Here is a 21,817-nt window from a genome sequence, read left to right as displayed (position 1 = left end):
TAATTATATTTTATTTTAAATTACATTTATAACTAAGGATAAAAGTATAATATTTTATTTTTCTATTATTTTTTAAAATGTATCCTAAAAAAATGTATTGTATATATATTTTTTTTAATTTTACTATTTTAAATAATTTTCACCAAAAAATATATAAATCATAAATATCATTTTATATTACTTTTATCATTTATTAATAAATATTATTTTATATTACTTTAATAACTAGGAGAATTTTAGCAATCTTCAATTTCTATCGATTAAAGAAAATTTTTTAATGTGTCAGATCAATCAAATCTTACACTACTTCTCATAAACTTTACTTCCAAATTCATTTTTACCTTCAAATTCATTCTCACCTTCAAATCCACTCAAATAATCAATCATTAATTCATCATTAAATCTTCTCAAATTCATTCATTCACTCTCTTTCCAAATCATTCCTCTAAAGTAAACACACCCTAAATGCATTTTTTTCTCTCATAGTGTTGGGCTTTTATTAAAAGTTACCAAAATGATAATGAAATAAATATTCTAAAATGTTGAAAAGAACATAAATATGAATTGGAGTAAATAGTTATAAAATTAACATATCTAGTTGTCAAGCTTTAACTTAAACCACATTGGAAAAGCATAAAGTCCTTTATTAAAGAAATCAAATTTTCAAAGAAATTAAGAAACATATAAAATAAATTAAATGTCTAACACATTGCCGATCCGAAACCATACCAGCAACATTTAAAAGAAATAATTTCTTATGAATTCAAAATTCTTTTAAAGAACTTAGTGAGGACAATGTGTGCCTATTGTTGAGACCAAATGAAATAAAATTCCATTAGATAAAGTGGATTTGATAATAACAAAAAATATATTATCAAACAATACATGATACAGTGTTAAAATTGACCAACCAGACTATAGAAGGAAGGACTAAAATAAATAACTATTATGAAGTGCTTTAACGTATGATACAACTCTTTAAATAACATTAACATTGATAAGCAATAGTACGAGAACATGTGATCAGATGGCTCAGTCATAAGGCGAATATAAATGTCTCATTAGACCACATTCTTTAAATAACATTAACATTGATCAAGTAATAGTATGAGAACATGTTATCAGATGCTTTAGTCATAAGACGAATACAAATGTTTTATCATAATACTAGTGATTAGTCAATACTTTCATTTCACTAAATTTCTCTTAATTCACTAAATTAAAATATTAAAAACAATTTCAAATTCTTTAATTATCAAAGAGGAATGAAAAATTAATTATCTTTCAAAGTCAATCACTCTTAAATAATAATAAGTTATTTTTTTTTTTATTATTATTATATATATATATATATATATATATATATATATATATATATATATATATATATATTTTACGTATTTTGATATGTGACTGACAACTAATTTGACCTTGATTGAATTTGAAGTTAATTATGCTACTAATTACATAATATGTTATGCAAATAAAGTTTCTTTAACAAAAGTTGTTGAACTTTAAAGGAAAAAATAAAATCACAAATTAAGTTTTTCGTGACACACAAGAAAGGATTAAAGTTCCTATGAGTATTTCAAACACATGAAGATGAAATTATAGAAATTAGCAAGTCATTCCTTATAAGAAATAGGACGACAAGATTAAGGAGAATGTTATCAATCATATTCAAATTCTTCAATGATCATATTCTTAATGGCTATAAAATAGACTAAAGATATAGAACTACAATATACATTCAAGTGAAAAAGAGTTGCTCAGAAAAATTCAAAGTGAAAGTATTAAATGTATAGAGTTAAATAATGAAAAAAAAGTCTTCTGTAAAAATAGTTGGGTTGTGGGCATAATCATTGAAGTTTACTCGTTGTGAAGTTTACTCTAAGCTTAAATTGTCTTATCTTCTTTTGTAGTGTTTTTCTCATTTTATTTGTATTTTTTTATCTCATAAGAAAATTAAGAAGGATACCTAAAAAGATTTAACGTGTGTCTGAAGATACTCTAATCATATAAAATGAAAAAGTTTATAGAGAAATTGTAGTTGTAATCGATTGAGTTGAATAGTAAAACCTCTTAAACAATTTGCTTGAAAAACAACTAGATGTATAGTTCAAGAGTTTGGAGAATCAATATAAAACTTATTTTTTATATGCTTGATTTTGTTTTTTATTATTTATTTCAGATTACTTAAAGTAGAAAGAGATTTGTCTTTATTCAATTCCCCATCCCTTTCTAGAATCATTTGCACCAACATCATTTGTAGAGAACATAATGAACTACATAACTTACACTACATACAACACTTTAGTGGTAGTTCATCACATAACCAGAACACTTAATTGCAATAAAAAATCAATAACTAAAATATATAACATTTTTCAAAAGAAAAAGTATAAATATTTTTTTTATCACATCAATAAGTAATAGACACTATTATTTTTCTAAAGATATTAAAGCAATTATCTTTCCTACCATGTTTTTACGACATCCTAGTGTATTTTTTAAAGAAATTAATTACCTTAATGAATAGATTTAGAAAAAGTTACAATAATAGGTAAAATCATATGGGTTCATGACTCCGTATAATAAGAAACAGAAGTCAACCATGCACATTGAAGATTATTTTAATTTGATTAAATGTTCTATTATAATATTGAACTCATGCATGATAAACACAATTTCCAATTTCTTTTTCAATTGAAGTTGGGGATTTAAATCATGATTTCAATTGTTCTATTTTTGAACTGACATCATACATGGCAAGTACAAGTTCAATTATTTTATTTTTTATGCTAAAATTATGCATAACATGTACGAATTCACCATTTGTTTTAAAAAATTAAGAATTAAATATATTTTTAGTCTCTATACTATCAAACGATTTTAGTTTTAGTTTCTTTTTCAAAGTAAGATACATTTTAATCCTCCTTTTTAAGAAAATTTTGATTTTAATCCTTTAAAACTAACACGTTAAAAATCAGGTGAGGTGACTAAATATTTTTTGTTTCTGAAACTGGTCAATCTTTTCCAATTTTTTCCTCTTTCTTTCTCCCTCCGTCTCCTTCCTTTCATCTTCTACTCTCTCCATCATCTTCACCAAATCCTCCAATGAAACCCATCATTCTCAGAATCCAAACCACCACCAATAGATGTGACGAGTGTAGATAAGCCTCCACCAGCAACCATCTCCAATCTTAGAAAATCAAGAGTTGTGTGTTTAGGACCAAACATGAAGGGTTTCCCCGTCATCAAGCCCTGCAGGAACCGAAACACTCTCAGATTCTAACTGAGGCTGACCCCATTGCAGGCCATTTTGCTGCCCTGATGGAGTTGAAGCTAAAGATGATGACACAATGCCAAACCCGCGAAGCAGAAAGGCATTTGTGGCTACAGCACCCATTTAAGCAGCTTTATGCAGCAATGCAGTGGCTGACATGGCCGGTTGCGGAGGCGAGGCATACTGTCGGTGCTCTTGCTCTCTTGTTGCGAATATTGATGAGACATTACTAATGGAGAGGATATATTTACTAATTTATATGTTATAAATTTTCGTATATTTGATTTATAAAATATATGAGTAAACTTTATTACAGATATTTAAAATTAATGTATACTCTTGATTAAAAAACAAAGTTCAACTTAAGACTGATATGAATATTGATTGGAATTTAAAAACATTCAACCGTAAGATAAGTAAAATTGAAAATTAGGATAAACTTTCTAAAAGTAAAAGAAAGAATTGAATGGATAGTTAATTCAATACATTGATTAAAAATTTAAATGAATTAGGATAAACTTTTTGTTATATAGTGGTGTCTGTATGTTGTTGTTATATGAATGTATAGAGTTTTGTATTAGGATTTTCTCTTGATGTTTTCAATAACTTCAACTTAAACAGTGGTAATTAGTTATGTCATGGAGAGTAGCAAGAAGTCCAGTCTAAGGATTTTATCTTGGCCAAAGACATTTACGGACTAACCTTGTATTGTAGTTTTGTGCAAACAATATGTATTACCATTACAAGTGCATAAGCTAACATAGTTCGACATTCATACTATATCTGGATGAGTCAAGTATAAGGATGTGATATGATTTGGAATGTATGCTTTATCAGGTGTGTAGTATAATGTATGATTGAATTTTTAGTATATTTGTGATGAACTTTTTTACCACAAGTTTACCTTTACCTTGTTGTTGTATGTTGTTTTCTTTTTGTGATGATTACCTAATAGTTTGAGTTTAGAAACACAGTCTTTCAATTGTTCTAGTAAGAGATGAGGGTGAAGCAATTGAAAAGTCAATTAGTTTTATAGGTGTAGATTTTTTTTCATAAATTTGTTTTTTTATAATGATTCTATTATCATATATATATATATATATATATAATATTTTATTTTAATAGTATTTTACTATTAAAAGTGAGATGTTGCATAAATTACAATAAAAGAAATATTTTATTTAAGTAATTAATAAGTTGGTGTAGGCTGCTATTTTACACTAGCACATATGGCACCCTTCTTTCTGTAAACGAAAGGTTATTGCTTTCCTAGAGGAAAATTAATAAAGCTTAGAAGTTTTATTCTTCTCATAGTGTCGTACTATATTACAAAGACAAGCTAACTTCACGATTACAAGATCTATTTTTCATAACATTAAATAGATTACATAAAATAACAAGAAATATAATACAAAATTAAGGGAACAAGTACAAATCAAGCATTTTTATGTAGGATGTTCAGTCTTTCAACTCTGTGTGTGACATTGAATATGAGCTAGACATCGCAAGCTCGTTGGTTACGAGCTTCATGGTTGGACGAGATCGTGGACTTTCAGTCAGGCAAGAAATTGCTACCTTGAGAATTGATACCAACTCTTTCAAAGTAGAAGTTGTTGGATCAGGTAGACGTTCATCCAAGTTATCCATCAATGCCATATGATCAAGTGTTGAGATCATACCAATTGATAAAGAATATTGCAATAAAGATGTAACATCACCAGGGTGCCTTCCAAATAATATTTCCAATGCCAAGACCCCAAAACTATACACGTCACATTTCTCGTTTACTTCCATTGTGTATGCAAGTTCTGTATAAAATTAAAAATTAACTAGCATTTTATTCGTAAAGAAAGAATCAAACTAAAAATATTTTGTAAATCATCAATAAAAACAAGCTGAAATACATTGATATGTACTCAGGATAGAAAGGAAACTAACCTGGAGCAACATATCCAAAGGTTCCTGCAAATGATGTCCAATTGGCTGAACTATGATCAAGAAGCTTAGCTGTTCCAAAGTCTGAGACATGAGCTATATATTCTGAATCCAAAAGAACATTTTTGCTTGATATATCACGATGGACAATTGGAGGTAAGCAATCATGGTGCATATAGCATAAAGCATTTGCCACGTCTTTAACAGCATCCACCCTTTTCTTCCAATCAAATGCAGTTGCTTGTTCATCATCTTTCAAAATCTTCTTCACATCGCCCCTCTCTAGGAATTCGTACACCAAAAATGAGCATTGTGAATGCGAACAAAACCCATGAAACTTTACAATGTTACGATGTCGGATTTCTGTCAAAGCCTGGATCTCACTTGTGAAAGCTTTCTGATTGAGGATTTCTCCATTTGAAACTGAATGGAGTTTCTTCACAGCAACAACTTCACCTGTTGATAATACTGCTTTGTAAACACAACCTTGACCTCCAACTCCAATGAGATATTTGTCATCAAAATATTCGGTGGCTTCAATAATATTCTCAAACATAATTTTGCCTCCGAAACTCCATACTGGAAACATAGGAGATCGTGAACTTAGAGCCTGCAATTGTTCTCTTTTTGAAGTTCGGAATAAATTACAGTAGACACCAAAGAGAAATAGTGCAAGCATTATAAGGGCCACAGTAACGGATAAAACTGCTATTATCACTTTCCTTGTTGTATTATTATGAGATTTCCCACTTACTGTCGGGCAAGGCTCCAAGCCTGCGACATTCCCACACAGGCCTTTATTATTTCTCAGAGCTTCAATGGTGACATTGTGGAAGGCTGGATTTTCAGGAAGTGGGCCCTCAAACTGGTTGTATGATATATCAAAAGATGTCAAGCTTATCATATCATCTAAGCTAGAGAGACCACCTGAAAGACTGTTGCGCGATAGATTCAATGTTTCTAAACCTTTTATTCCACCAAGCGTTGGAGGTAATCTTCCACTCAACAAATTTCCACTGAGATCAAGACTTGAGAGAAAATTCAAACTGCCAAGCTCAGAAGGAATATTTCCCTCAAATTTATTCTGGCTCAGATTCAAAGACAATAAATTGTGCAAATTTCCAAGTTGTTTCTGGATTAAGCCTGTGAAATCATTTGACCCGAGCTCCAAATATTTAAGTACCTTCAGTGATTCTATTTTCGAGGGAACATTTCCAGAAAGATTATTGTTGTTGATTGAAAGATCAAACAAGAGGGTCAAGTTGCATAAATCTTCTGGAATGTTTCCTGTAAGATGGTTTGAGGATAGATCAAGCAGCTGTAATTTGGTTAACCCACCTAGTTCTGGTGGAATAACACCTGACAAATTGTTTTTGAAAATCATGAAGCTTGTGAGGCTGCGAAATTTTCCCCAAGTAGGTGAAAGATTACCGTGAAAATTATTTTCACTAAGATCGATGTAGTTCAAGTCTGGAAGGACATCAAAAAAGTTTGTTATATCCCCAGTTAGATGGTTTTGCTGAAGCCTGAGTCTTTTAAGGCTGTAGCATTTCTTCAAAGTCTCTGGAATTGAGCCAGTGAAATTGTTATTACCAGCTGTGAAGTATTTCATGTTTCCGCCGTGGCAAACGTTCTGAGGTATTTGGCCTATAAAGTTATTATCAGCAATTGACAAACATTCGAGTCCAGTAAGCTTCTCCATTTCTATCGGAATCTCGCCAGTAAGTTCATTCTCAATAACACATATGACCTTGGCGTTTGTTAAATTTCCTATATGAGGAGGGATAGATCCGGTGAGTTGATTTGAAGATAAAGATAACATGGTGAGCCTGGACAAATTCCCAATACTGGAAGGAATGGTTCCAGAAAGTTTATTTTCAAAAAGGTGAATGGATTCTAAAAGGGGCAAGTTTCCTAAGGTAAGAGGGATTGGCCCAGAGAGGTTGTTGGTAAATATATCGAATGTGAGAAGAGACTGGAGATGATCCACTTCATTAGGAATAGAACCAGAGAGAGCATTGACACTAAGATTCAGATACTTTAGTTTGGATAGATTACAGATGGTTTTGGGAATGTTACCGGAGAGTTTATTGGTAGATAAATCAAGCGTGTTGAGATTGGACAAGTGTTCAATCTGTGGAGGAATACTTCCAGACAAGTAGTTGAAACTCATATTTAGAATGAGAATGTTTGGAAGTAATGAGAAGTTAAAAGTTTGAAGTGTACCTTTTAATCCAACACCTGTAAGATTTATGTGAGAAACAGAATGGGAATCATCACATTCTATTCCCAGCCAGTTGCAAGGATTAGTGTCATTCCATGAAGAGAGAGATGCTTGACTGTGGCTGTCAAGGCTGCCTTTCCACTTCAACAAAGCATTTGCTTCCGAATCAGAAGAACTGGTAGCACCATAATGTGGAAATGCACAAAACAACATTACAACAAGCATCAACAAAGGTTTGAGTTTCATCGACAGAAGCGTTGGAAAGACGAACACCATGATGAAATTTTCAATTACAAGAGAAATAACTTGCATGCAGTTAATGGGATTTTACAAATACTTATGAGCATAAAAGTCAAGAAGTAATCTAATTTTTTCTTTCTTGAATTGGTCGTTGTTATTGCAGCGTATTACCTACGTTAAACTGTTACCATCATATTCCCATCTTTATACCAAATATCTTCTGATAGAAAATGACAAATATTCCTATGCTTATATTTTCATTTGTCATGATTTTTATAATTTATAAGAGTATCATTAGACATTTCAGCTATTCTAATTATTACAAATTAAACATTATAATAATAACTATAAAACATAATAGAGTTTTGACTTTTTTTTTTGAGTGATCATAGTTACTCGTATTAATTATCAAATAAAACCTAAATTTAAAATTATTTCTACAAAACTTTTTCATAAACATAAATTTTGTCTTTCTTTCATTCCAATAATCTTTCTGTGAATATATTAGTTATATGGTCTTAGTATCATAATTATCTAATAACATATTAAGTTTATTTCTACAAATCTCTCTTATAAACTTAAATTTTGCCTTCTTTCATTCTAGTCCTCTTTCTGTATTCATGAAACATTACTGGAGATAGTACTTTTGTGAACATATCAACTATATACTTTTTGCTCCCTACATGTTCAAGTTCCATGCTTCCATCCTTTATCTTTTTCTGATTAAAATGAAACTGAATGTTTATATGTTTACTCCTTTTGTGGTTGATCAAGTTCTTGGCTAACTCAATTATCGATTTATTATCTACTCGAATCAACACCTTATTTTCTTCTTATATCCCAACTTATTCAACAGTTTTTTAAACTAGATTGTATGTTGCACACTCCAGGATACTGCCATGTACTCAACCTCACATGCTGACAATGCCACAATGGGTTGCTTCTTTGAGAGCCAAATGAAGGTCGTGTTCCCCATAAAGAAGATGTAACTTGCCATACTCTTCCGGTCATCTATGTCTTCGCACCACTCACTATCTGAGTATCCATTAATCCAATAATTGTTCGCCTTAGTATAAAATAGTCCAAAGAAAATAGGTCCTTTCATGTACCTTACTATTTGTTTTAGTGCTTTTAAATGGGAATATCTTGACTCCTCTTAAAGCGGCTTGTGATTCCCATGCTTAACATTAAATCTGGCATTATGTTCTTTATGTACCTGAAACTTTTAATTAAGCTATGATATTTGCTGGCGTTGATGTAGTCCCCATCTCCATGCTTAGGTAGCTTCGTGTTAGGTTCCATAGGAGTAGAAAATGGATTGCATTTCAACATCTTCGACTTATGCAGTATATCCTCTATATACTTCTTTTGAGTCACAAATATATCCCCTATGCTTTGATCTACTTCCAAACCTAAGAAATACTTCATAGTACCAAGATCAGTCATTACAAACTCCCTTTTCATTACCTCTTTAAACTCTCTGACCAGCTTGGCTGCTTCCCACGAAGTTTAAGTCATCTATGTACAAAGAAACAATAAAAAAATCTCATTTATAATTCTTTGAAGTATAAAGTGTGTTCATACGGACACTGCTCATATCCATTCTCCTTAAATTATGTGACGATCTTCTGATTCCCGGCTCGAGGACCCTCTTTAGGCCATAAAGCTCCTTCTTCAGCTTCAAGACCTTCTTCTCTTCACTTTTTCTCATGTAACCGAGAGTTTGCTCAACGTAAATCTCCTCTTTTGATACTCCATTCAAAAAGGTAGATTTTACATCCATTTGTTGGATCTTTCATCTATGTTGAGGCACTAAAGAAAATAGTAGTTAGATTGTCTTCATTCTTGTCACAGGAGCAAAGACTTCATCATAATCAATACATCTACCATGACTTGGAATTTGTAGTGCTCCACCTCTCCTTATACATTGGCTTTATTTCCTGTACACTTACTTCACACCAATTGGCTAGGCTCTTATGGGTAAATTTGTCAGTCCTTACATGTCATTCTTCTCAATTGAGCCAATCTCTTCTGTTAAGTCCCTGGCAAGTGTACCAGATCGTTATCAAGTAATATAAATGGGTAAGTCCAAGTATCGTTTTCCCAAAGGACTTTTAGGCCTTACTTTTCATGTAAACTAATCGTGTAAGACTTGAGAAAAGAATTAGATTTGTGTTTGTATGCAAAGAACAAAAGTAAACATGCAAATGCAGTGATTCAATTGACTTTAAGAAACTATGGATGAATGGAGTTGTTGGGGTTTACAATTTGATCTTATCCACCCTCATATATCTACTCTTCTTATTTAATTAGCTTATTTATGATATTGTCATGCAAACTTTCTTAGTCTACCCTTAACCCAATCCCTTGGTGAAAAGAGCCTATTATTAATTATCGGCTTGCTATCCCTAGCCTCCCCTAGTAATTAATAATGCATGATAAATAGAAGCAAAATACAATTGATCATCCTACCCCTATCCCTAGGGGGTATTAACATAATCAAGGAATTCAACACCAGTTCATGACATTACTGTACGTCCCCGTATCAATAAAGACAAACAACATTTACCAAATGAGTTAAACGATAAAAGCATTAAGCAAAGGTGAAGAACCCAACAATTGATAAATCAAGCATATGCAAGCATATAAAATAAATAAGAATTTGGATATATGAGAGTTTCAAAAGATTACATTGTTCCCCAACAACCTTGTGTTTAGTTCACCATAATCATGGTGGATCTAGATGAAATATAATGGAAGAATGGAAGAAATAACCCTAAACTTGGTAGATTAGAGCCTAAGCATCCAAGGAACCTCCTCCAAGGTGTGTGGAATAGCTCTGGACGTTTCTCTCTGCCAAAAGAATATGTTTTGATTCGCACTGGGGCTATATATATGCCCAAAAATATAACAGAAAGATTACAGAATCTAGCTAATAAAAACAGACAACCGCCCAGGCACCTAAATTCATCGCTCAGCGGTTTCCCTCTAGCCGCTTTGACCGCTCAGCGGTCAGTTTTGCCGCTGAGCGGTTTCCCTCTAATCATTCTGAGCGCTCAACAGTCCATTATGGCGCTAAGCGGCTCACTTGACCCTTCTTTTTATCATTTTTCTCCTTCTTTCATGGGTCTAAGTCCACCTTACTCCACTTCCATCTTCAATTCACCTTAAAACCCTACAAAACAATGTAAAATAAGCATAATATCTCTAAAACCAACTTTTGACTCTCACAAGACACAACTAAGTGTTTTACTTGATTTAAAGCTCATTCTAAGCCATAAAGGGTGTGTTTTAATATCAATTTTTAAGTATGAAAATAACGGTTTTTAGACCGTTCACACATAAATGTCTTCCATATGTCATTGAGCACGACTTCCTCAGTTTATATCATCTACACTTGCTAAAAGAAATATAACTTGTAACTTGTTAATAGTATTGTATATGTCCTAGAGAGTTCAAGTTGTAAGCCGCAAAGGTTCATCCTTATCAATATTTTCATCATCCTGGATTTCTTCCATGCCACTATTTCAATCTTTGGAGCTCTCATTTACATTGGTTGAGCTCCTATTCATATTTGTTGAGCTCCTAGTTTTTGTTCTCGAGTTCCTTTCTTCACAAGTCGAGCTCTTTTCTTCAACTATCGACCTCTCTTTTCCTTGTTTCGTGCTTGCACCTAGCTTTCCCTTCATCTCATTCCAGTTTTGTTCATTTTCTTCATTAAATTACATATCTCAGCGTACTAGAACTTTGTTTCTTATTAGGTTGTATAATTTATATGCTTTGGTCTTTTCATCATAACCAATAAACACGTATTTCCTGTTCATATCTTCCAATTCAGTTCTCTATTATGTTGGAATATGACAATAGGTCATGTTGTCAAATACTTTAAGATGATTCATACTTAGTTTCCTCTTGCTCCAAGATTGTTAGGGCGTCTTTTCTTTAGCTCCGCATGTGGGCACCTATTTTGGACATAGACAACACATTATACTGCTTATGCCCAGATTTTCTCTAACATGTTTTTACTTCGAAGCATACTTTGCAGCATGTTAAGAATGGTTTAATTCTTCCTTTCTACTACACTATTTTGTTGCAGTGAGTATGAAGCTGTTAAGAAATGCTTTATTCCATGTTCCTTTAAATATTTCATGAATTTTTCTTATATGTACTCACCTCCCCATCAAACCGAACAACTTTTATTGGCTGCTTTGTCTCTTCAACCATCGTTTTGAACTTCTTGAACATCTCACACACCTTGGATTTCTCTATAAGAAATAAACACACATTTTTCGTGAAAAGTCATCCACGAATGAGATAAAATATTTCTTGCCATTGAAAGACTCAAGGGTGAATGGTCTATACAAGTCATTATGAATTAAATTGAGTTGTGTCTCCTTGGTACTCAACAGCCTTCGAAAATTTTGTCCTCAGATGCTTTCTAAGTACACAGTCTTCATAAAGATTCTTTTCAAACTTTATATTTGGTTGCCCCTACACTAATTCTTTCTTCGACAGCTTAACTAATCCTCTAAAATTCAAGTGGCTAAAGCAAAAATGCCACATGACAACTTCATCTTTCATATCCATCTTCAAACATTTCTCTTGTACTATGTTTAGCTCCATTTTGTACATTCTATTTTTTTTTTCATTTCGACTTAAGCTATCAAGAGACTAAGTTTTATCCTTCAAGTATAGTAGTTAGCCTTTCATCAGAACCGAGTACCATTTTCTATTAACTAACCCATGCTTAGAATGTTACTCTTGAGATTGAATACATAGTATACGTCTATCATTTCACCAAACCGACCATCTTTTTGTAGGTATCATATTGTACATTTACCTTTCACAACTATCTCTAAATTATCTCCAAAAGAAACATGCCCGGCCTCTACCTTGATAAGCTCTCTGAACACGCTTTTGTCATTGCAAATGTAGTTTCTAGCCTTAGTATTTACATACGATATGGAGTTGTTTGAACAACTCAACTTGAACTTGGCATTTGTTTTTTTATTTGATTTCACCTCAGCTTCGACACTCCTCAATATCAAATAGCTTTGATTGAGCTCGGCACCCCAACTCGGCAACCATACCTTATAGCTCAACAACCTAGCTTTGCAACTTGGCATCCTGGCTTTGTAGCTTTGAAACCTAGCTTTGCAACTCAGCAACCTAGCCTTGCAGCTCGAAAACTCGACATTTAGCCTCTTCCAATTTAGTAGCACAACATCCAGGCTCTTTCTTCGTATCTCGGTATCCGAGCTCGACAACTCAACCTTCATCCTAGATAGCTCGGTCTTCAAGCTCAACAGTTTGTCACTAGGTCTTTGACATCATCAAGATCCCTATCTCATCATCAGTTTACTCGGTGCAGAAATTTGTTTCTTGCTTCTTTTCAACTCCATAATATTTTTCTTTGTGGTCGGCCTAACCACAACTATAACACTTGGCCAACCTATATTCATTGGCATAATTGTCATGTTTTCTACATTTATTGCATTCCATTGCATAATTATTAGACCGACCTCCTCAACCTCCCACTTTTCCATGACATCTCTAGTTTAGTTGTCCTATTTTCTCATTTTCATCTTCACGATCACCTTGCCCACGACCTCCTCTTCTATGGCTTGAAGTACTTGATCGAGTGGCTCAAACATCGTCATCCTCCATTACTCTTGTGCCTCCAAGGACCCACCTAGCGACCTTAGGATCTTTTCCACGATTCAGCTAGAAGGAAACTCCTTTCCATGTCTTCGGAGTTGATTTGCTACTGCCTCTACTTGAGATATATACTTGGTCACTCATTCTCTACTATCCATTCTCAAACTTTCAAACTCACCCTTGAGACTTTGAAGTCTGACTTGTCGTACACCTTTGTATACTTTTCCCAAAATGTGGCACATTTCTGTTGAAGATTTTGCATTCATTATCTTCGCAAAGCCAAATTCATTAATAACTCGGTATCATGTGTTAAGACAAAATCGTCTATGTGCCAAAACATCCTCATGTTTTGAAGTTTAACCAAATAATATTAAACAGAATAATAATGTGAAGAAAACATAGGATGAAAACATAAGACTTAGAACCAAAATCCCCAACACAAAAAATCTTAGGAAATCACTTATGATTTTAAGAAAGAGAAAACCAACTAAGTCAAAACACCAAGATCCAATGTTAAACAACTCTTAAGTAAAAAACTTCTAACAGAGTTGAAGCTAAATATATAAAGTTTATCATACCTAAAGGGTATTTTGTTTAATCTTGGGAAAATAAAAAAATATTAAGACGATGTCTTTGACAAAACACTCTAAAAGACTAAAACTTAAAATACCAAAGAAAACATAAACAATGTTAAACGTTGTCTACCTAAAAAGGAAAAATCATAAGAAGTGTTTACTCTGTCTAAATGATACCATGAGCTACACATTACCAATAGCATAAAGCTAAAGAGAAGAAGTTTTGATTATATCTCTAAGTCAAGCCTCAAGTGCTCTTCACGAAGACTTGATTTTATGTATTTTAGTAGATTTATGTATAAGGTGTGGTCTATCAATGATTTTATGTACTGTTTGCCTAAGGTTGCGTTAGAATGCGTTTTGAATTAGAAAACTTCATTATATAATTAGGATAATCTATTACCAACTAATAATTGATTATTAGTAATTGATAACGGTTTAAAATACTGTTATTTGTGATGTGATTTTGATACTAAAAGCACCCTTTTTATTGAAACTTGCTTGGACTCATCCTTTTTCAATAAATTGTGTGAATAAGAGAGTTGAGGTTGATTTCAATGACTTTATGACTAATTCCCCTTGTTTTGACAAAGTTAGAAGTAATACTGGAAGCAAAGATGAAAAGCCAAGAAGATGTAGCTCAAAAGGGCCTAAAACAACACTAGAAGGAGGGACAACACGAATCCCGGGCACCTAGAATCGAAGCTTGAGCAAGCAGAATTGATGTCTGCTGCCCGAACGCCCTCCCTGGCCGCTTGGGCGGTGGGGCCTCGAAGCTTGAGCGGCCAAACTAAAGGCCTGCGCCTTACATGAGATGTTTCCACCTCCCGGGTGGTCTCCCTAGACACCTAAGCTTCGACTTTCGTGGATCAGGTCCTTTTTCTGCTCTATTTCGACTCTATTTGATCGGGACCTATTTTTACATGTTTTTGACCTTATTTAAGGACCCCAGGGTTCTAGGTTTTGTACCTCTGACAGAGAAGAGCATAACAATACACTCTTTTCCCAATTCTTAGGCTTTCATTCTCATTCTTTCTTCCATTGTTAATATAGTTCTCTCATGTCTATGGGGAACTAATTTCTATTTGTTGTTGGGGGATGATGTAACCTTGTAAAATGTAACCTAATTGCGTAAGACTTGAGAAGAGAATAAATTTGGTGGTTATATGCAAAGAACAAAAATAAACATGCAATGCAGTTGATTCAATTGGTTTTGAGAAACTATGGATGAATGGTGTTGTTGGGGTTTAAAATTTCATCTTATCCCCTCTCATATATCTACTCTTCTTATTTACTTCACTTATTTATCTAATTGCCATGCACACTTTCTTCTTTACCCTTAACCCAATCCCTTGGTGAAAAGAGCCTATTATTAATTACCGGCTTGCTATCCCTATCCTCCCCTAGTAACCAATAATGCAAAGCGATCGGAAGCAACTACAATTGACCGTCCTACCCCTATCCTTAGGCGATATTGGCATAATCAAGGAATTTCCCACCAGTTCATGACATTACCGTACGTTCCTATATCGATAAAGACAAACATCTTTTACTGAATGAGTTAAACAATAAAAGAATTGAGCACAGATGAGAACCCAACAATTGATAAACAAGTATATGAAATAAATAAGAATTTGAATATATGAGAGTTTCAAATGATTACATTGTTCCCCAACAACAAAGGGTTTAGTTCACCATAATCATGGTGAAACTAGATGAAAATAATGAAAGAATGGAAGAAATAACCCTAAACTTGGTTGGATAGAGCCTAAGCATCCAAGGAACCTCCTCCAAGGTGTGTGGAATAGCTTTGGACGTTTCTCTCTGCCAAAGGAATCCCCTTCTAATTCGCACTGGGGCTATATATAAGCCCAAAAAGATAACAGATAGATTACAGAAAGATTTACAAAATTTAGCTAAATTAACAGACAACCGCTCAGGCGCTTAAATTCACCGCTCAACGGTTTGCCTGTTGCCGCTTTGACCGTTCAGCGGTCAGTTTTGCCGCTGAGCGGTTTCCCTCTGAGCGCTCTGAGCGCTCAGCAGACCATTCTGACGCTCAGAGGCTTGCTTGACCCTTCTTTTCATCATTTTTCTCCTTCTTTCATGGGTCTAAGTCCACCTTACCTCACTTCCATCTTTAATTCATCTAAAAACCCTGCAAAACAATGCAAAACAAGCATAATATCTCTAAAACCAACTTTTGACTCTCAAGAGACTCAACTAAGTGTTTTACTTAATTTAAAGCTCATTTTAAGCCATAAAGGTGTGTTTTACTATCAAGTTTAAGCATGAAAAACGGTTTTTAGACCGTTATCAATATTTCTTTTGATGAGGAAGAGGTTTTTCATACGATCTTTTCTTCTTTCCTCTCTTCCTCTTTTTCTTACTCTTCTCCCTCAACTTTCTTTTTTTCTTTTTTCTTTCTTTCTTCTTTACTTTTGCATATTTTCTTTTTTTTTTCTCTCAACCACTGCTTTTTCTCCCTCATCATCTTTATCTTCCTCACTCAACTTTTTTGTTTCTTCTTCCTCTACATCTCTCTCTCTATCTTTTCCTCTTTCTCTATTTTTCTTTTCATCAACAACCTTATCACTTTCATAGATAGTGGTTTGACATTCCTTCCTAAGGTTAACTTCAGTACTAACCCTAGAATCATCTGATGAAGGTTGAAAAACAGTTATTTTCATATGTCAATTGGACCAAATTACACCCTGTACTACTCGGAATGAGCTCAGAATCAAGCAAAACTCAATAAATGAGTCTGGAGAGAGTCAAAAGTTGTTTTTAGCGATTTTATGCTTATTTTGCATTATTTTGTAGCTAATTTGAGAAAAGTAAGAATGGAGTTAAAGATACAGGTCGTTGACTCAAGAAAAGAGCAGAAAAACGAAGATTTGAAGAGTCGACGTACCGCCCAGCGGCACACTTAAACCGCCGGGCGTTGGCGATTGCCGCCGGGCAGTGGCGACAGGTTATGGGAAACCGCCGGGCGGCACACTTAAACCGCCCGGCGGTGGCTCGCTGGACTTGGGCCTGTTTTTGATGCGCTCCTCACCTATAAATACCCCTATTACGAATTCAAAGTGATTCTTTTGACAGGGGAGAACGACCAGACCTAATTTTGCTCTCTAGAGAGGATCTCTTGGATACTTAGGCTCCTTTTCATCTTTTCTAGGGTTTGCTTTTCCATTCTTCTTCCATTTTTCATCTAGTTTCACCATGTCTATGGTGAACTAAACCCTATTGTTGTTGGGGGAAACAATGTAATCTTTTGATACTCTCTCTTATTGAATCTCTTGATTATTTATATGGTCTTCATATGTTTTGATTGATTATTGTTGGGTTATCATCTGTGCTTAAAGCCTTTATCGTTTAACTCATACGGTATATTGATGTTTGTCTTTTTTGATATGGGGACGTACAGTAATGACATGAACTGGTGAGTAATCTCTTGATTTTGCAATACCACCTAGGGATAGGGGTAGGATGATCAATTGCGCTAACTTCTGTTTATAATGCGGTATTAATTACTAGGGGAGGCTAGGGATANCAAGCCAGTAGTTAATATTAGGCCCTTTTCGCCGAGGGATCGGGTTAAGGGGAGGCTAAGAAAGTTGAATAACATTTAATCAATCTAATATTCAAGGGTAGTATGTAAGAGGGAGTGGAATAGATGAAATTGTAAACTCCCAACAACATTCATTCATCCATTGTTTTCGTTTGTCAATTGAATCAACTTTATTTTTGCATGTTAATATTTTTGTTCTTAAATCCAATTTATTAATTTTTATTTTTCAAGTCTTATTATTTTAATTCACGTGAACAAGAAAGCCACACGAGTCTCTTGGGAAAACGATACTTGGTNTTACCATTTATATTACTTGTACGATTTGGTACACTTGNCAATTTGTCAACAAGTTTTTTGTGCCGTTGCCGGGGACTCGAGGTTTATTTTTCTAGTAGTGTGGATTGATTGAATTTGACTTGATTTTATGTTTATTTTTTTTTATTTTTGTTCTAATAAATGTTTTCTAGGGTTTTGTGCCTAATTTTTGCAGAATGCAGTTTGGACTAGAATTTGATTCTATAGGCACTCAACTCTACTAAAATAGTTTCAACCACGCGTGGGATCCTTATTCAAATATATATCGAAACCACTTAGGGCATCAGTGCTCTTCACGGAAAGAAACGTTGGGGGAAGCTAAAGAATGTTTACGGCAGGAACTATTCTCTATACCAAAAGAAACGTTGGGGGAAGTCCAACAATTCTTACGACAGAACTTATTCTCATTGCCAAAAGAAACGTTGGGGGAAGCCCAACAACGTTTACAACAAAAACAATCTCCTGTACGCAAAGAAACATTGGGAGAAGCACACGCATGTTTATTGTAGGAACAACACTCTCATGCCCTGAAGTTTTTGGGCATTATTAAGGTTGATACTGAAGTCAACCCTAAAAAAGAATTTCAAGCCACTATCTTTGCACATGATAAGGTTCTCAATGAGGAAAAGAAAGAAGAAGAAGAGCTAGAGATGTTGGAAGAGGAAACAAAAACAGAAGAAGTAGTTGTTGAGAAAAATATAGAAGAAATAGAAATAAAATTTTTGAATGAGAGTGATAAGAAAGATGAGGTAGGAAAAGCCATGGTTGAGAAAAGAAAAAGAAAAAAAAAGAAAAAAAATGAAAATAAAGAAAGGGAGGAAAAAGGAAAAGAGAAGGTCAAGGAAAAAGAAAATCAAGAGAAAGAGGAAGAGAGGAAAGAAAAAAAAGTCATGTAAAGAACTATGTCCTCATAAAAAGACAAACTCTAGGAAGGAAAATAGGGTTAAGTATTTTAAGGAGATTTTTGAAAAATTGGGGATCAAGGCTCCTATGATTGATGTTTGGAAACATGTGCTTGGCATGATCAATTTCTTGAAGAGGTTTAGCATAAAGAAGAAGAAGAAGGAAATACCAAGCACAAAGAAGTTTGACACCTACTGATGGGTGTTTGGGGAGACTTTCTCAATTGCTAGTTCATTATTTGACTTTCTGTGTTTGTTTTCTGTTTTTCAAATTCTGTTTATTACATTATGTGTGTGCACATGCATTTGAGTGAGGAAAATCTTGTGATTGGAAAATCTAGGGCATAGATCACGAGTCACCAGGAGAAATCACAAAGAGGCAAACAAGAAAAAGGGTAAGGAAAATTTTAAGCCACCGCCGGGCGGTACCACTTTCCCACCGGGCGGTGGCGGCGGATAATGGAACCCGAGCTCTTTAAAAGCTGGGTATTTTCAAAACTTCCTCACTTTTTCTTGCCCCTTTGAGTGTCGCCAGGCCGTCTCCTTGCTTCTTTGCTCTAGATTTGCACTTCCTAGAGGGTTTTAGAGAGATTTCTATACATTTTTCTCAACACCCATTCACAAAAGGGTTTTAGTTCTTGCTCATATTTGAGATTTTTCTTGGTGGGAGCATGTATTTAGAGTTTTCCATCATCTATTTAAGGAATTGTTGCTAGCATTCATATCTCCACTTAAGTAAGTTGTAAAATTTCAATTGTTAAGTCTTGATTTTGAAATTTTTGATGAGCATGTTTAGAAATTAGGTAACTTAGGGTTTTGAGATTCTTTGCATGAATTGTTGAATTGGGAACTGTTTTGGACCGGTTAAACTGTTTGGAATTGGATTGCATTTTAGGAATTAGTAGTTGAGTGGAGATTAGGAGTGGTTTGGTGAAAAAAATTTTGGAAACCCTCTAACCGCCGGGCGGTATGCTTCTGCCGTCGGGCAGTATTCAAGTTGGTTGCATACCGCCTGGCGGTAAGCCTCTGTACCGTCGGGCGGTCTGCTGTGTCTGTGCACTCATTTTGAAAGTTGTGCTGGATCTGAATACTTGTTGATGCATTAACTCTTGATAATAGATTTCTGTGGTTTTTGGCATATTGTATTTGTTACAGAAATGGCTTCAACATCGCGCCGGACAAGAAACACTGGAGGCAAAAGGAAGATGCCAGAAAGCTCGAGAGGATTTGACTCTCAAAGGTTCCTCTCCAAGCAACATGAGGAACACTTTGCTACTGTACAAGAAAAGAGGTTGTTTATGGAGAGGAAAACCTCCTTTTTACCTACCTTAGTTCCTGAAGTTGAGGAGGAAATTTTGAGGAGAGATTGGGAGAAATTGACGACTTACCCGGCACCTGCCAGTGTGGAGTTGGTGAAGGAGTTTTACACCAACGCGGTACCCAGAGGAAGCGTGGCTGCTGGGAGATTTATGAGCTTCGTGAGGGGCCATACTATTAGTTATGACCCCGATACCATTAACAGCTTCTTGGGAACAGAGTGGCCAGGGGAGCGATGCCAGTATGCGACCCATTCTGGTGTGCTTGATGATGTAGCTTACATTGAGGAGGTTGTGTGTCTTCTTGGTAGACACTTTCAGACTAAGGCTAACAGTGCGCCGGTGAACATTTGACGGTTGGATATGATACCATTGGCCTGATACTGGATGGCGTTCACACATTCCAACATCCAACCGTGCTCCCACATCTCAGATATCACGATTCATAGAGTTCGTCTCATTTTCTGCTTGATGAGACAGATGGAGGTAAATGTCGGCCAGATCATTGCCGACGAGATTAGGAACTGTGCTATGACCGTCAGTAGCAGGATGCCATTGGGGCATCCATCTTTGATCACTTTTCTATGCCAACGCGTTGGGGTGAACATTGCAGTTCCCCCATTTGAGAGACTTAGGAATGTCATTGATGCGACATATTTCCACCAGTTTTCTGCTGTAGCTGGAGCAGCAGGTGCAGCAGGGGCAGCACCCCGGAGGTGGCGTAGGAGAGCCGCTGTCCACCAAGAGCAGGTGCCCGATGAGGAACCAGCTCAGCATGCGGAGCCCTTCCAGATGAGTGACATTTATATGTCCATGATGGAGGCCTGGATGGAAGCCCTTCACAGAGGGCAGGTGACGACAGCTGAGATGATCATTGGATTATATGACCAGCCACCAGCGCACAGGTGGACCATGGATGAGTTTCATACAGCTGTGGCATGGCCTGAGCAGCAGGCGCAGAGTAGTGGGTTTGGAGCAGCTGAAGCTCTTAACACCGAGGAGGAGAACTTTGAGGACGCAGATGATGAGAGTCAGGAGGACTCCGATGACAGCATGGGCTGATAGCAGACATCTACTGATGGATGTCTATAGACAGGATTTAGTTTGTCTTTCTTTTACTTTTATTTTTTTTTTTTAGTTGTTTGTTTTATGTTATTTTGTTTCTTCTTAAATTCATAAAATAGGTTGAATTTTTACTTTTGGTGTGTACTCTTGGCTTTACTACTTGTTCTGACAATGTTGAACTAACTGATGTGCACGATGAATCTATTTGATGATTTTTGGATATGGATGAGAATTGAGTTGCAATACATGTTGATGTCCAGGAAATAGATGGGTGATGAATTTATGATTGTGGTCATGATGCTAGGCATGGTGTATGAATGAATTTTGTGTGAGGAAGCATGTCTGTGAGATTTTGAGCTCCAGAGTTTTTATTGTTGCATGTATTGTTCACAGGAAAACATGGATGATATTGCTTAAATCTTGATGATTGATTGAATTGCATGTGAATGTCATATGATCAAGGCCATTTTTGAAAACCCTTCCCTAGCCAAATTTTCACCCAAAGTGCTTGAATTATTAAACCCTTTTCGAACCTTAGCCTTAAACAGATGTGAACCCTTGTTTTGAAATTCTTTACCTTGAGTTGGGATGAGCTTAATTGTATGTGATGAAAAGGTTCAAGTTTGGGGTTGTACGGGGAAAATTGAAAAAGCAAGTGAAAGGCATTGAGCTCAATTGTTGTGAAAAGAGAAAAATTCATGAGAAAAAGAAAAGAATAGAAGAAAAGCAT

At 35.0% G+C, this 21,817-nt stretch overlaps 1 protein-coding gene across 1 annotated transcript; it reads right to left on the bottom strand.

Annotated features, from left to right (window-relative positions):
* Positions 1–4,744: 4,744 nt before the first annotated feature.
* LOC106755100 (MDIS1-interacting receptor like kinase 2-like) lies at positions 4,745–7,721 on the bottom strand. The gene is made up of 2 exons (XM_014637197.1): positions 5,225–7,721; positions 4,745–5,094 (listed from the first exon to the last, which is right to left on the bottom strand). The coding sequence occupies exons 1-2, from the start codon at positions 7,719–7,721 to the stop codon at positions 4,745–4,747; spliced, it is 2,847 nt and encodes a 948-aa protein (XP_014492683.1).
* Between the last annotated feature and the right edge of the window lie 14,096 nt (positions 7,722–21,817).

This window comes from Vigna radiata, unplaced genomic scaffold (assembly GCF_000741045.1).
Source record: "Vigna radiata var. radiata cultivar VC1973A unplaced genomic scaffold, Vradiata_ver6 scaffold_262, whole genome shotgun sequence".
Classification (NCBI taxonomy): Eukaryota; Viridiplantae; Streptophyta; class Magnoliopsida; order Fabales; family Fabaceae; genus Vigna; species Vigna radiata.
Note: the sequence above shows the minus strand (reverse complement) of the source record. Positions and strands in the feature narration are given on the sequence as shown.

What these genes read in the sequence shown, in the direction of transcription:
- LOC106755100 (XM_014637197.1), bottom strand. Translation starts at nt 7,721, where the DNA reads ATGGTGTTCGTCTTTCCAACGCTTCTGTCGATGAAACTCAAACCTTTG. An exon ending in CTTTGGATATGTTGCTCCAG is followed by an intron (nt 5,095 to 5,224) that starts GTTAGTTTCCTT and finishes AATTTTATACAG; the next exon opens with AACTTGCATACACAATGGAA.